Genomic DNA, 17592 nt, shown 5'->3' with positions numbered 1-17592 from the left:
TTTCATAATATTCATTATTCATATTATGTTTGCTGAACTTAACCATAGGCTTGTTATGAAACAATTTCTAATTGTCGATTCAGATAAATGGTAATTCCAATTTTACAAGATCAATGATTTATAAAATAATCAATATAGATGTAGTGGGATATCCGATAAATGAAGGAAAGAATGCGTCAATAGAAACCTAAAAATTTTTAACAAACTTCTCTGCAGTTGACCACTACAAAGATATTTCAATATACATTTTCACTCACCTTTCCTCCATCGGGGCACCACTCTAGCTAGGAAACTTACATGTAATTCTTCGGCATTTCCTAGTATGTAAAAAATAGTAATTCGTTACCAAGCAGCTGTCCATCTAATTCCTAATAAATCGCCTTTCTACTATTCCGCTCAGTAGTATTTATGAGGCAGAATTCGAGATGATTTCAATATAACACAGGATCACCACAGCTTATATGTACCTATTTTTAATTCATAATACTATGTAATATTAAAACAAGTATGCAATAATAGTGAGCACATTATTTCGTTATCAGGCGGCGAGCAGTTTGTGATGTTTTCGCTCGGCGGAGCACGAAATTATTGATTTTGCAAACATTCGACTGGAGGGATGATATTAATTTTGTAGGAATAATGGACTTTTAAAAAGCTCATTATAATTTAAACCACATCATGGGTTTGGACTACTGTTATTTTTATTACGATTTCCTATAACAAATGAATTCTGATCCTAACTCAATTGTAGACTTTATTAACTATGTACTTCATAACAAATGTTTGATTTTAAATAATAAATGTTTATATACATTACTACCTACTAGTCGAAAAATTTGTAGTGCCTAAAGAAGTCTCTCACTGCTCATCTCTTTATTAAGACTGTGTATGGACTCTGGGAAAACGTGAAATTTTAAATAAAGTGACGAATGTCTTTTGCACGTAAGTATACATTGGTGTGAGAAATTAAACGACTTGTTAGGTACAAACGTGGATATGAGGAAAAAATTCTGAATGTGGTTTCCAATTAGTTTGCCGAGGTAGCTAGCATATCCACCGCATAATGGTTTCAAAAGCTTCAGGCTATTGCATACGTATTGAGAACAAGTTGAAATCTTGGGTTTTCGAATACACTTTCTGTTTTGGCAACGTTGTGTATGATATGGCACATCAGCAGTTCTAGGTGCCCATGGCCGTTTTTCATCAGGCGGGCCATATGCTTGATTGTCTGATAGATGTGGTAAAAATAGAAGAGCTGTCCTTAAAAACATGGAAATTACATTACTGGTTTCAAAGAAAAGGCAGACCAAATTTACCGCGGTTTGTCTAACGGGCTCTCCACGGGGGCAGTTAAGAACTGATTATCTGTAAAGTTTGGGTTGTTTACAACTTTACAATAACAATAATTTGTATTGATCGTATTAAACAACTTGTTATAACTTTTGAGAAATCTAGACGTACACAGACAGAGTATTTTTAAGTTTTTTAAAAGTGATGAGAATTTCAGTATTTAAGAAAATAATTACAGCCATATTATGAAAAAATAATTGAGATACAGTAATTTTATAAGCTACCGCAATAGAAACGACAGAATATTTAAAGCAGGCTTAAGCTTTCAAAGGCTTAAGTCTCAAAAACTCCAACGATTTCATATACGAGTAATATCCAATTGTTTATCCCAGATTATCGTGGCGTCATTTCAGTTTTCAGTAATGCAGGCGTACATTTTAGCCTCTGCATTATGCAGCCGCGGACACAGCGTATTAATTACATACAGCGCTTAATTATTGATTTTTAGCATTAAATACGGCAACATTTCCTCAACTTACCCACCCGACATCGTATCTTACTTTGTCGCTTTATTTAAAAATAAACCTTAACGTGGACAGTAAAGAGTCGGTTTTAAATATAAGTTTAAACAGAGGTAAGATAATGGGGGAATTGCGTGTAGATTTTGGCCCGCGCTACCAGATTTATGCATCGCTTAACGGCGAATAGTTATATGGAAAATAATGTTTTATTTATGCGGTGTCCTTCGTTTTGTGAAAATAATCATTACAGCTACGTCCGGAGCGTGAAGTGCGTCCATGATTTTGATAGGTAATGTAATGGTAGGTATAAATGTTTGATTATTACTATTATTATTATATGAATGAGGTAAGCACTGTCTTAGGGTATTGAAATACGAAGGTAGGGCTAAGTGTGGCTGCGCTGCGGGATATGTTCCCGCTGCCACACTTAGCCTTCTGGCCTTCTCTTTAGGGCCTGGGCTATAACCGTGAAAATCGAAGTTCGTCGGCATATTGCGGGCATTTTTCTCTGTCATTCTAATTACGTCTTAGTGAGAGTAAAAGAGAAAGATCCTCAGCGGGCCTAAACCGCTTGTAAATTTGTACGTATGTGTGACAGGGAGACAACACGTCGAACGTCGTTCGCGGTAGGCCCTCTATTTATACATTGATTAGTGTTAATTGCGAGTTCATATACAGTATATACACGCATATACTACTAAACGCAAGTAGCGAATAAGTATATGAATCAATGTTTTAACAGGCCCCAATACGAAAGCTTATCCGCTAAAAACAAATTACGAATCTACTACTATTAATTTGGACGGTGGTCATCTGGGGAAATGGTCGTAGGTGACTGGATCCCTATTTGATGGTTGAATGCCAAGACGTGTCACAATTTGACGTTGGTATGTAAGGCTGTATGAAATTCCTTTACATACCATCTTCACTCATCGCACCGGATATGTAGTATTTCTGGACCGAATTCGAAGTAAGCGATGCAGCATTTCATTGCAAGTTTGAGAAAAAATTGTCTTTAAATAAATAATATAATAAATAAATAAAATTCATTTATTTCAAGCTACAAGGCTCATAATCAATTTTAACATGTCTTAATTCTAAATCGTATAAATGTCTATCATAAAATATTGTACAAAAATATATAAACATAATCATTTAAAATCGCTCTTAATTGAAATTATCATTATTCACAATACAATATATAAATTTGAAATTAAGAATTAAATATCTCATAAGGTTGCATTGTAGGTACCGACATTTCTGTTATAGTACATTATTATAGAGGCTGGGAAACGAAGGGTTGCAAGACGTTTTGATTATCTACTTAGATATAGACGGCCGAGCGTAGCGAGATCGAATAGGGATACGCGGCCGGTAACCCCGTTTTTCGCCGAGATTTGTATAGTGCTGGATATGTACTATTTCCGGACCTAATGTGAAGTGCCTAAGTCATGGGGACATTTCATTGCAACTTTGAGAAAAATTAATTACTAGGTATTCTAGTTCAAAAGATCGACAGAAAACTTCATCGTCTACAGTCTTACACCAAGCGTTCCAAATTTAAAATTCAAACTATCGAACTAGACTGTCGAACGGCGACGCAGCGTAATTTAAAACCGCACCACACCCCTGCGAAATTAAGTGCGAGGCGGCAGGGACGTGACATGGGCAAATGCTGGTGTGTACTCGCCTTAATTGTGAGCTCCATTTTGTAGGCCTTTGAGTTGTAAGATTTTAATTAGGCATGTTTACTGACGCTTGGTCATTGCTTGGATAACTATAGCTTAACGATAATTGACAACATTATTACTTACGACTTATTTTACCTAGGTACGAGTATTTAGGTAGAAAAACATGTGAAATGTTCAAAGAAATTTCGAATATTCTTACACTACCTACTGTACTTAAGCATTTAACCAACCAGAGTCACTTTTAAAAGCTTACCCCTCTGTCGAAAACCTCGGCCAATGGTCATACTCACGTCATACTTATTGTATGAACTGACGTTTATCTGACATGGCTATTTGTACGTTAATTATACAGATAGCCATACATGACGTGGCCCTCCCCCGCAAAAATAGGCAGACTGTTTTGTGCAGAAAATTACAGACAAGGCGTCTCCGATCGGTTAAATGCCGGTTGACGACCGGTTTGGCCTAGTGGGTAGTGACCCTGCTGCTGCTGCGAAGCTGGTGGTCCCTGGTTCAAATCCTGGTAAGGACATTTGTTCGTGAGATGAGCATTGATACTTGTTCCCGAGTCATGGGTGTTTTCTATGTATTTAAGTATTTATAAATATTTATATATTAAAATTAAAAATTAAAATTAAAATTAAAAATTATTTATTTATTCAATCAAGAGTTATTTACGGATAACATATAGTGTTTAGTACCTCTTTTTAAGTAAATCTTTACCTATTATATATATATATATATATATATATATATATATATATATATATATATATATATATATATATATATCGTTGTCTAAATACCCTCAACATAAGCCTTATTGAGCTTACTGTGGGACTTAATAAATTTGTGTAATAATGTACTGTAATATTTAATATTTAAATGCTCTAAGCTAGTGCTAGCTAGCTAGCTTCAAAACTTATAAAATCCGGGAAAAATATAAGAAATATAAATAGACGCTGCTTTGATACGATAACAAGTAGTTATTAGTTTTTACAAGAGAGCACAGTTGTTGTGTAACTTCGCGATCTAATATGATACCTGAGTGAGCGAAAGATCTCAAAATTGAACGGAGAGCATAACGAGTGGTTCGCAAACTGGAATCTTGAGCATTTCGAGGGTTCAATGCACGACGGTTAAACAAACTTTGTTGCCGAGGAAAACACAAAAATTTTCACCATACCAACGCGAGTTCTGTAAAACACTACACTTACTGGCTGTAGAATAGTACAAATCATAGTAAAAGCTATAAAATAATTATTAATTAGATTCAAAATCATCATTTGAAAAGTCAATTCCACTATCAGTCCACATGAAGAAACAACTCAAAATTTGCACAAAATTACTTTCTCACTTTCGTGGACAACTTTCTCATTAGTTTTTGAAGAATATAGAAAAGAAAGCCTTTATTTTAGTAGTAGAAAAATATATGTAAGTAGGTCGGCTAACGTGACCGATCATTTAAATAGTTATCGTGAGTCACAATTTATGCGGAACTCTCTATCTAATCAACGTTTTCATAATCTGAACTGCGAACTTGTTTGTTTCTTAACCTTGTCTCATCATTGAACATCCGACCGACGATTGACGACCGGTGTGGCCTAGTGGGGATGGGGGGGATGGTCCTGGTTTCGAATCCCGGTAAGGGCATTTATTTGTGTGATGAGCACAGATATTCCTGCGTCATGCATGTGTTCTATATTTAAGTATTTGTATATTATATACAGAGTGATCAATCCGAAACGGTCAGTATGGAGAAGTCAAAAACTATGAGAGATAGCCATATGGACTGGATCTATCGAGAATGAAGGTATCTGTTCTTAGGAAACATGGGTTTGATTTTAACTTTAATAATAATGGCATTCAATCATTTTTTAAATCTCTCATACATAACCGGGAATCGAACCTGGTCAATCTTTATGTAATGGCGTGTAAATAATATTTGTTTGCATAATTAATAAAAAAAGATTAAATGTCATTATTATTAAAATTAAATTCGAAGCCATGTTTCCTAAGAACAGATGTGGCTATCTCTCATAGTTTCTGACTTCTCCATACTGACCGTTTTGGATTGATCTACCTGCATATCGTTGTTTGAGTATCCACAACACAAGCCTTCTTGGCTTACTGTGGGACTTAAATAGTCAATTTGTGTAAAAATGTCCCTATAATATTTATTATTATTTAACATAGGTACATTTCAAAACATGCTAAGAAACACTAGAACCTTTTCCTTAGAAGGCAATATATGTATTGACAAAATTCCCATTCATCCATTTGTTTCTCCGTAAACGACTCACAGAAATTCAGCAAAGTACCTGTCCGGGAAGTGAGTCACCCGGCCGGCAATCCATCCGTCACGAGCACTAATCCTCATTAATTACTTCGCAATTTTAAATCTCATTATTGCCGGCAAATCGGTCTGGCATCGATTTTTCCTTTCGGTGCAGATGGCATGAGTCGATTCGCATACATTATCGCCGGTACCTGGTAGGGTGACGATTATTCAGTAAATAAGAAATTTGTTTTCTTTTTAATAATATTACCTACTAGTTTCTTAAAGTCCTGTAGGCAGAATTATAAGGTTAACACATTTTACTGCCAGCGACTTGCTGGGCGTATTGTCTGTTCGTAGACGTTTTTCGCTACAAAGCGAAGAAAACGCGTTATCGGCTACAAGCGTAGCGGCTCGTCTGGCAGTGAATGCGTTAAGACACCTACGAGTACTTAATCTATTTAGGGAATAAGTTATGAGATACCTACAAGTACTGACTGACTGTCAATATAAAAACAGAAATAAAAACTTTTTTACGCGAATAAACAGTAGCTTAAGTACAGAAGTATCTGCTGGACGGATATGGCTGTCACACGTATCTGTCAATTTATGGCGAAAAATAAGTACACATTTGTGCCTACTAGTAATCCCCAATAATTCTCACCACACATTAACAGATTTGTCCGCTAGTTATAGATATCTGCCAGACGGATTTGGCAGACTCTTCTGCAGCATTGCGATTGGGATTATAGTATTTAACAAAAAGTTTGGGTACGATGAGAGATGTCATCTCAATACAATTTTGCGAGATTTTTGCGTGTTAAGGATAGGTATATATTGTATGAACCGATGCTGTTTCGGTATTTATTATATAATATTTGGGAAAATTCTTGTGATGAAATTGGCATATTTTGTGATCTTTCTAAAGCATTTGAATGTGTGGAGCATGGAACGCTAATTTTGAAATTAGAACACTATGATCTGTTAGAAAATGCACTAAACTTTATGTCTTCTTACGTTAGCAATAGAATACAAACAGTTGTTGTAAACAAAACCCAGTCTAGCGGAACTGTAGTCCAATTAGGAGTGCCACAAGGTACTATTTTGTGTCCATTCCTGTCTTTGGTTTATATAAATGATTTGCCATGTATAGTAGAAAACTTTAGTGAAATACATGTGAAATAGTTCTTTTTGCTGATGATACATCTCTACTTTTTAAGTTTGATCGGAAATCTACCAATTACAGTGTAATTAACACTCGTTGACTGGTTTACTTTTACTTAACAGGTTTACTATAATTTTTTATCTTACTTTATATTTTTATCCGATAAATACTAGTAAAGTCCCATCCTCACTCAATATTTTTGGAGTCCCTACGCTCAGTGGGCGTGCGACCGTATGTCCATCGTTTCGCATTGGCGCAAATTAATGAGGGAGGGATATTTATTTCAGAGCAGCGATACCCATCAGAATATCAATTCAGCCATATAGGTAATTATGCGATACGTAATACGTTGCTAGGTGACGGCTGCGCGGATATTGCTGGAAAATGCATCGAACTCAACGTTAAATTTCAGTATATCTTTAGTTTTTTTTCTTCTATTATCTACTATAGAAGAATTCATTGGATTATCTGGTAAGGCGTAAGCTTGAGAGCCTTCCTATGTATCGGCAAGTGTAAGCAAACGAAGCAAAGTTTGGATGCCCACCCACTAGCTAACTTAGCGTATTAAAAGGGGTTGCCTCGCCTGTTCATACAAACGTAATCCTTATTTTCTTCTCTGGATATAACATCATTGAAAATATTATGACACAATTTGCCACAGCCATAATAAGCAGTTTGATTTTTTCGTTTTTTTTTTTGTTTTTCGCTCCAAATTTTTACAAGAATCAAAAAATCGAAAAAAGTTAAACGTTGGGACATAGCTATGGTTAATAATATTCTATTCTATTTGCGAGTTCCTGTAATAGACTCTGTACTACTATCTAAAAAGTTTAATGTATTTTTTATAGCTGTTGGAATTCCTTGTATAAATAAATAAATATCCAGAGAGAAAAATGAGGACTACGTTTGTATGAAGAAGCGGTCGTCCCCTTTCCTCTTAAGGGTCCGTCCCCATTCCTCTTAAGGGCCCATCAACAAGGCTCTATTGGGCAGCGTAGCACTAAAACAATGTAGTGAGAGCGTTTTATGATTCTGTTCACACGTTAATAGACTATCGTTGGCTAGCATACGACCCGACTCGAAGTTTAAGATAGGTATGTCAAATATTAGGTCTAGATAAGATATGGATCTGATAGGTGAGTGTCAAAATTGACGTTTCTTCAAACATAAACGTGACACTGACATATCCGATCCATATCGAGTACATGATAAAGCTCGAATCGGGCCGATATTTTATTTCGTAGACTACGGATGGTACAGCCAATACCAATGAATAATGAAACTACTGATGGAACTATAGCTTAGGGTTAGCTGGTAGTTATGACTACGAGTAAAAATAACTCTTTATGTATTTAAGTATGACACAGTCGATTCTGTAGAACGGTCATGAATTCCGTCAGTGTTAATACTAGTTCATTCGAATCGTCACATTTCCAAAAAGGTAGTTCTCATGAGCCGTCCTGCATAACTTGGATGATATTAAAAGCCTACAGGCCGATTTGAATTAAATAGTTTATTTTCATTTTGTTATGATACGACTCGCAGTGCGTATCACGCGTACATTGGTGCGAGTGAGATGTCGCACCAATGTAATTTATAAGCGAGCGCGTCAAATCCTTAACAAACATCGAAATAGGCTTCCTAGCTTAAAAAAAAATAGGATGGTAAAAAAATACTCAAGGAGGTACTTGTAAATTTATTAATTTCAAATTAATTCCGCTACTTGCAGTAAACAGAATATATATTAACAACAATTCATTCAAAATTATATCATTATAATAACATGATAATATATTTTTGAATGACAAGTCATTATGCGCTTTGCAAAGTAAGTAAATATTAATAAAACATATAAAATGTATCTAAACTAAATAATTTTATTTTATATTGCACTAAAAATCTAATCAATGATTAGCTAAATTAAATTAACATACATTTGGTTCCGGCTAGGCTGGCACAATAACTATTAGTGTAAATTATCAATAATTATAATATAATACTTTGTGTTTATGTTCATAATTAAATACAAAATATATGTAAGAGGACAGTCAAGCCCTAAAGCATTTAAAGTCTCCTAAAAATGTAACAAACTCGTATGTGCTCTTTGTCAATGTTTAATTTTTAACCCATTTATTTACACTTGACTGTACCTGCCTATTTAATAAACACAGCTTTTGTAAGAAATGCCGAGATCGAAAAGCGATAACTTGAAACAATATCAATATGACACTGAAGGAAAAACATAGGTATTCCTACCGAAACTAAAACGGTATCTACAAAACTACGAATAAAATTATGTGCTTCGGCCATCTTTCTGTTCCACGAACGATAAAAGAAACGTACGTTCATTGTAATAACATTACTTCCGCGAGATACTTATATAATAAATAAATTAAACCGGGTCACTCACGTATATATAGCGTCAGCGTATCACGTAAATAACCAGGAGCATATTCTTAGAGCGCACTCGTTGGTGGTCCGACGCAGACTGCGGGCTGTAGCCGTCTGCGACAGGGGAGACGAGAAACTACCCTCGTTTTCGGCATTATCTATGAAAATGCTCCTCGCTATGGAGCGAACAATATCGAGCAATCATCGACTTTATATAGGTGAGTGACCCGGTTTAATATATTTAATACCTACGTTCATGTTTATATATACTGGGTACATATTTTATAACAATAAAGCCTAAGCTGCGTTTAGGCTACCTGCGTTTTGTGCCATTCAAACATTATATCCATAGTATCCATATATAGTAGACGTAATATATTGTTTTTGACTTTATGGAACTAGGTTTAGAGCTATGTTTTGTGTAGTAGCTGGTGTAACAAAGTTAGACAAAGAGTGCCGAGGCGCGTAACTTTATAAGTAGCAGGGTACTTTACAACTATGGACTTACGTCACATTCCCAACAGACAGCGTCTCTTTAGTCTATCAGTATACATCTACTCAACGTTATAATTGCACATCTATTGCACTTAACATTACGCATTTACAACAAAGTATTCACAGATTCTTATTTACAAATTACATTTTTGAATAATATTCAAAAACTCACGACTCTACTTTTGAATCGATTAAATCAAAGTCGTATAATTTCAGGACGGGTGCGAATTTCAAAGAACATACAATTTTGCTAAATAAATTTACCCGTACGTTTTTATATTTTACATTTAATTACATTCTATCGTAATAATTAACATCCGCATTCTATTTCGTTGCAATCGTATTGTATAATTTTATTGACAACTTCTTTCTTCTGTACTTTTAAAAGTACTTACGTGGACTTTTCGAAAATAAACTGCCCGTTTGCTATGTTTAATAGAAAATATTTGAATTATTGCTCTGAACTGGGGTATTCGCTGAAATATTTCTTATTAACCAAGAAATTCTCGTATCTACATAGCACTGCACCTGAAACGTGTCCTTTACTGAAACGTCGCTTCAAAGAAAGAAGCGTCAAATTGACTTTAGTAAGGTCGCCAAACAGTATTGCTGTCTGGTTGAGGGTTTCCCCGCTGTCCAAGATTATTTACTCTGCCATCCTCCCCTCTCGCCGCAGCGGCTGCACAAGAATTTCCTCCACCAAGCAATAACTCTTGCCCGTGATTCCCGTGCTGTCTATGATTGTTCGTCGTTGAAGATATTTGATCCATCATCGTCTGTAGCTCATTGTGGTGGTTTTGCGTCGAATGTATCGAGTTCGAGTGTAAAGGATGGAAGTTGTGCGTCTGGTTCGCTGCTGTATAAAGTTGGCTATATAGCAGACTTGCTGGTAAGACAGGATATAAGGAGTTGTTACAGTTACTGCTGCCGTAAGAGGAGTTCTGACTGCCCATTAAGGATGGAAAGTTTGAGCTGTTGGAGTGATTGACGTTTGTGGTTGTGTTTGATGTTAGTAGGTCGTCTTGGACAGGGCTCTCTGGTTGCGAGCTGTTGTCGCTGAGTGAGCGCGGGCCGGTGGAGAGGCTGTAGTCGGTGTTGTTGTTGTAGCGGGGGAGGAGGCTGGGATGGTGCGAGGGCGATGACCCCACGAGCCCAGACAGCTGCTGGTCCAGGTCTACAGCTGTCGTGTCGGGAAGCACTGCAGAAATAATATAACGGTTATAATTGTGTAAGGACGTAGTTAAAACGGAAATCGAGTAAACAAATAGTAGCTAAAGGCCTTGATTAAAAATAAGACAAGTAGTTTCTGAGATAAATAAAACCAAAATTTGAGATCCTTTCATGGAAACTTGTGAGTCTTGTGACACATATAGACACTTCTGGAATTTGCGCCGCAAAACAGCTCTGTGAAAGTCGTGACGCGCAAATTACATCTATCTACCTATTATTATTAACTTCCGCTGTCAAGTGCATTAAAAAGGTACGGTACTGACACGAAATAAGTTATAGTCTGGTCTAAACCCAATCAAAATATCACCCCATTTATTTAAAACAGACATTTACTCAGTTTTTAATCAGAAAACTTCACAAAATGTAGGCCTACATCTGTTGTTGTTCTTGGCTTCCTACATCTCCGAAAATACAGTGGAATGTTTTGTTAGCATCGTTTAATATGGTGATATTTTTCACGTCGCGCGGCGGGCACGCATCGGCGATAAATTCATCGGACGATCGGGCGCGTCCGAGCGCCTGTAAATTATAATGAGAGCCGATTTAGAGTGGGTGCACACTGTCGATTCGCTTGCGGCTATGAAGCCGCTTACGCTTTCATGATGCAGTTGCTGATAAATTCTTTGGTGTATTAGGGGACGAAAAGAACCAATTTAAACTCTACAAGCCGGCACACTTTATAGACACTAGGTTTTATTAGTACTCTTGTGCAAAATAATAGCTTCACGATGGGGAAACACGCAAACGGTGCTTAAGCTGCCATTGAAAACTAGGTATAAAAGCTTCTTTCAAAATTAATGTAATTCTTGGGTTGCCTCAGACTTGACTGCACTATTTGACTCACTGTAAATGCAAAATGATGATCCGGCTAAACAGGGCCACATTTTTTATCAGATAAGAAATTGTAGCTTGCTCTCTTAATTCTAAATAGTTGTTTCGTGTTTAGGAGTTTAAGCGGAATTTGAGGATTGAGCTAATATTGAAGAAACTTCCGGTCTAAGTCACTGATTTTATGGCGTACAAGTATGTCGTAAGTATTGAGTGATGTTTAAAACGTCGTATTGCGCTCGTGAAACCCAGATCGTAGGTAAAATTTACCCCTTCTTTCAATTAGTTTTTTTGAGTAGTGCATTCAGTAAGTGTGCCCTGAGCCTTACGTCCGCTGCGCTGGCGGCCAGGACGCAGCGGGCGGGGTGAGGGGTGTATCAAGGAGGATGTCGCTCGTAAAACATGTTGGTGCGTTTTATTTCACCCTTTTGGTTTATTATGGATGAATTACGCCTAACCTTGCCTCGTAAATCGATCATTATTGGCTAACTTTAGAACTAAGTTAAAGATTGAAGCAGTAAGTATAGTTTCGATACAAAATATGAATCATTATCACCGTCATCATCATTATCATAACAGTTTTTATCTCGCTGTGTACTATTTAGAAACATCTTTTTCATTTCATGCTACACTTGATGAATAATGATGATGACGAAGAACGTAGAAGTAGCCTTTATCAATGTAATGTTGTTAGAATGTAGGAACGACCTTTATCTTTGATATTAGAGCCAAAGTCCTGCGAGGGTGTTTGGTCAAACACACTCCCGCCCGCCAAACCCTAACGGTGATGGGTTGAACTGTGGCGCAGTATTAGGAGTCGCATAGAATGAGAGGTATGTGGTAGGTACGCACCCATTAGACTACGATTAATCTGAGTCTAAATCATTATTCTCGAAAATTCAGGCAAAAATAGCCCTAATTTCTTATTATTTGTGCCAAAAGCCTGCGAAGGTAAACATCTTAGTGGGAGCGTACCTGACCAAGCGTTTAGGCACGCTCTCACCAAACTCTTACGCTAGACGATTGGAATGAGACATTGTCGAAGCCGCTCTTGAAGAAAAAAGTGTTGTTCATAATTCAGGCAAATGTGGATATAAATAGTTAGGTAGGTATCTATGTTATTAGTCCTGCAAAGGTGCCTGAGCAGGCACGCTTCCGACAAATCCTAACGCTGGCGAATTGAACTATGGCGCAGTAGGGCAGTAGGGGCCGTGCAAGATGAAAGGTACATGGGATATGCACTCTTTTCTATGGATCACGTCTACTACGAGCCTACATATATCGATATTCTAGAAAATGCAGGCAATAAGGGATCCAGTTACCTGTGTTATTAGTGCCAAAGTCCTGCGAGGGTGTCTGGTCAGGCACGCTCCCACCAAACCCTAACGCTGGTGGGTTGAACTGTGGTGCAGTAGGAGCCGCACAGGATGAAAGGTACGCAGGGTATGCGCTCGCGCTTCCGTAGCCCCAGTGGGAGTTGCTTGAGCTGAGACCGAATTGGCTCATATCTGTGGGCAAAATAAGGAAATAAGTATGAGTTAGATTTATGATACATATAGTTCCAGTGAATCGAAATCACTTTAAACATTTTAATGTTTGTATGCAAGAGGAGGCAGATAGGTACCTATCTCACAAGTTGGATCATCAAGGCGTGAACAGGGCTAATTTTAAGTCTAGTATCAGACTTAGAACCACATTCGCAAATAAAACTAGTATGTGAAAAGTAATAAGTGCGCGTACTAGGATTGACTTTTTCTAATAGCTAGAATACAAGTCAGCGACTACCTATTGAAACACAGTTTCTATGCGCTATCATATGCATTAGAAGCAAGCAGCAAACCACGACGCTTGGAAACTGTCAATAATATTCATAAACAATTGAAAATCCAATCTCCAGCCAACAAAACGCAAGTTATACTGCCAGCCGGAAACAACACGCGCATAGAGATATCCCGCTCTCGTCCAGTTTATTTTTCCGGGAGCATTACCGGCTTTTATTTTTCGGTATCACGGTTCCGTTTTTGGCCGGCGATCGGCGGAGTCGGTTTTTATACGATACGCGCTCGCCGCGTCGATTTGTGAATGTTTTTTACCCGTTTTGAGCCGCCAGTTAAGTTGTTTTGGGGGCAGCCGGGGATTTTAGCGGTGCTTGTACGTGCGTCCGGATTCCGGTCGGATTTTTTGGTGCTGATTGAATCGCGCTTATATGGTTTGGCTGCTCATTCAGTTTTGAGCGAGTGATAAGGTTTGAGGTTAGATTGCATTTTCATTTTTCGGCTCGGTTGCGCGTGACGTGTATTTGAACTGCCAAAAATTTCTATATATAATATGCTAATTTTCACACTAGTGCGGTAAAGTAGCACCATATGTACCTACTGTAAATGAATTTAAAACACATATAAAATCTATTTACAGTAGGTACATATGGTGCAACTTTTCCGCACTAGTGCGTAAATTAGCACGTTATGTAACTATGTCGAAAATTTAAAGGGTCATATGTACTGCAAAATGTTGTACGATACATGTGCGAATAGGTAATTCACAACTCGTGTCGATTTAAAACACTCCCTTTGGTCGTGTTTTAATTTATCGCCACTCGTTACGAATTTCCTATTTTTCGCTCTTGTATCGTAAATAACTATTTTAGCTCTGTTAAATATACTTAAGAGGATAGTGGACGCCCACTTCTCAAACGAAGTCGCCATTTCCCTCTCTGGATATTGAAATAAGGCAAAATATTTTTATACAACTTATTGCATATGCTTATGCTTCGATAGTAGCTCGATACATTTTGCGATAATTCTGATAGTCAAAAGTTGACGTTTGACAATGCAGTGACCACAACACATATGGTACAGCGCCATCTGTTTAGGATGTCAAATTAAGGGGCACTTGTGTAGAATCTAAGACAGTTTTGAGCTTCTTGACAGGTAAACAATAGATGGCGCTGTATCGCTCGATACATTTTGCGATGATTCTGATAAGTAATCAAAAGTTGACGTTTGACAATGCAGTGACCACAAAACATGTGGTACAGCGCCATCTGTTTAGGATGTCAAATTAAGGGGCACTTGTTTTTTAGACTTTACCTTTCTATTACTAGGAGATGTGGGGACTACGTTTAAATGGGGAAGCGGCCACGTGATGTCGTCCCCTTTGGAATATTGTCACGCTTGTTCAAAAAAAAAGCTATTTTTCTATGCTTCTCAAATATAGGCATGGCAAAATGTGGTGACCAAAATTCAATAACGTCCACCTTAAGCCCATAATGTCTGCTAATATAATCGATTATTTACCTTTTACCAGCCTAAGCAAATTAGATAACAAGCGCAATAAAGCAAAAGCCGCAGACAGGTCAGGCTGGAAGATAATTAGGGTTCAATTATACTTACTTTGGCAGGTAGTGATCGGCGGCATGCGGAACCCGCCTAGCGGGTCGGGCGGAAAGGGGAAGGGCCGCTGCCCGAACGCGAAGTGGAACTGCTGTTGCTGCCCTAGAAGCGAAAGCACTATCAGTACGATACTAGCTGTTCTTTACGAGAAGCATTCTGGGTAAAATATAGTCTAAGATACGGTTAGTCATTATTTATATAGTCATTGATATTTAATTCATACAAATACTATTATGTTCCCCCACTTGGCTGCCGTTTTTGCAATTCATGTGCAATTACTCAATGTACTTATGTATTATCTAACATATTTATTTATTTAATTCTTATTGCCCAAAAAACACATCACGAGGCAACATATAGATACCTACTTATAGTGTCATTCTCCAAGACGCGTGTCTTGACTCGTATTGTCATGTTAAATTGAAGGTTAGATTTTACAAATTCGGTGTTCGTTGCTTTCTGAATGTAGATACACATACTTAGGTAGGTTTCAGAAATATTCCAGTATCGATATACAGGTGCTATACCATAAAATCGTATTTAATCGATTCAGAACAAGAATAAAGTTCGTGTCATCCACGATGACGCGCAGATTTGTAAAATCAAACCTTCAATAACATACGAGTCAAGACACGCGTCTTCGCGATGTTGTTTGGTCCATCTATTATGTTTTGATAAGGCAAGATCCTATGGATATCTTTCTTACGTATGTTTATAACCATTATATATATTATGGTTTTCAAAACATAATAGATGGACCAAACAACATTCGATTAATTTGAAGGGTGTTTTGTTCTTTAATAAATCGTAATTTATGTATCTAAAATTAAGTATATAAAAGATTCATTATAAAACGTACGTATAATATAATTTAGACAAAAAATTATGACAACAAATTAATGTAAAATTATTCTAGCGAAACATATTTACCAAGCACTTTACATCAACAATTAAAACAAATTGAATTAACAAAATTGAACCGTCGAATCCAATAAAGGCTGATGTGAACTAACGTGGGTCCTTATTCTAATTCGAACACATGCTGCATTACGGGGGTGGCGATAAATTATCGACTGTCTCCGAACAAATCAGGGGGTGGATTCTGGAGACGGGTGACTTGTTTCACTGTGGTCTGGTGATAGTATCATTTAAAAATAGATATGTAAGTATTTTTTAAAGTACCGGATACCTAAATGTCCTAATTCCTAAATAAAAATCTAAAAGAATTTGCAACCGATTTTGAATTTACACACGCAGACATTAGTACCTGGGCGACCGAGCTTTGCTCGGTTGTAACTATTTATTGTAATATGGTAGTCTATAGGTGATAATCTTAACTACATTTTTTTACTAAATTAAACTTGTCTAAAACAATAAAAATTAAAAAATTATATATAAACTTGAACATATAAAAGTTAGTCACCGGGCGAGATTCGAACCCGTAACACTCGTTTAGCAGTCCGCGTCTTAACCCGCTGGACCAGACGGACAGTGGCCGGCACCACGAAATTAGCGACCATATTCTGCGTCGAAAGAAAAATGCATGAAAACTCGAAAACACGTGTTTTCCCAAACATAAGACTAATCTAGATAGATTGTATACCCCCAAAAACCCCCATATACCAAATTTCAGCGAAATCGTTAGAGCCGTTTCCGAGATCACAGAAATATATATACATATATATATATATACAAGAATTGCTCGTTTAAAGGTATAAGATTTTTGTTTATAGGCAACACAGCTGCAGACGTAATCATGTCTTAAATGTATTTTATTTCCTTTTTTATTGTGGAACATACTACTTTACAATCTATAAATTATAAATATAGATGTCACTCACAACAAAAAAATCAACAATGATCAACTCTGGCCACTTGTGGGTTCGAGTCCCACGTTGGCCAGAGTTGATCAACGTTGATTTTTTCATTATGATTGACATCTGTATATGTAATCATGTCTTGTGTACCAATGTGACCTGCCCACGATGACTTCTTGCGGTGCCGAGACATGAACGCTCACTAAGGAGGCTGTGCATAAAATCCTAGTGGCACAGAGACCCTTGGAGTGCGCCATGCTCGGCATCACACTTCAAGTACCATGTACCAATATGCAAGACGTCAGATACGTCATTAGCAAACTAAAATGGAGCTGGAAAGGACATGTTATCGGGCAGACTGATGGCAGGTGGCCCAAATTGTTAACAGAATGGCCACCTTTCAGACGAAAAAAGTGCCTGGCGTCCGTTGGCTCTTCGGGCGGGCGATAATCGGCATTCGGAAGATTGCAGGTCACTTCTGGATGAGAATGAGT

At 37.3% G+C, this 17592-nt stretch overlaps 1 protein-coding gene across 2 annotated transcripts in view; it reads right to left on the bottom strand.

Moving 5' to 3' along the window:
• Positions 1-8801: 8801 nt before the first annotated feature.
• The window catches only part of LOC133526686 (runt-related transcription factor 3), a 39591-nt gene continuing 30800 nt past the window's right edge, over positions 8802-17592 (bottom strand). The window contains exons 3-5 of one of the 2 annotated variants that reach the window (XM_061863395.1): positions 15282-15398; positions 13212-13397; positions 8802-11029 (exon numbers count right to left, since the gene is read on the bottom strand). In XM_061863395.1, coding sequence (XP_061719379.1) covers positions 10416-11029; positions 13212-13397; positions 15282-15398 — 917 coding nt within the window. In that variant the 3' untranslated portion in view covers positions 8802-10415. The remainder of the gene's footprint in view (positions 11030-13211; positions 13398-15281; positions 15399-17592) is intronic. The other variant, XM_061863396.1, reaches the window with a different exon arrangement.

This window comes from Cydia pomonella, chromosome 16 (assembly GCF_033807575.1).
Source record: "Cydia pomonella isolate Wapato2018A chromosome 16, ilCydPomo1, whole genome shotgun sequence".
NCBI classification, from domain to species: domain Eukaryota; kingdom Metazoa; phylum Arthropoda; class Insecta; order Lepidoptera; family Tortricidae; genus Cydia; species Cydia pomonella.
This window is presented reverse-complemented; position numbering and strand designations above follow the sequence as displayed.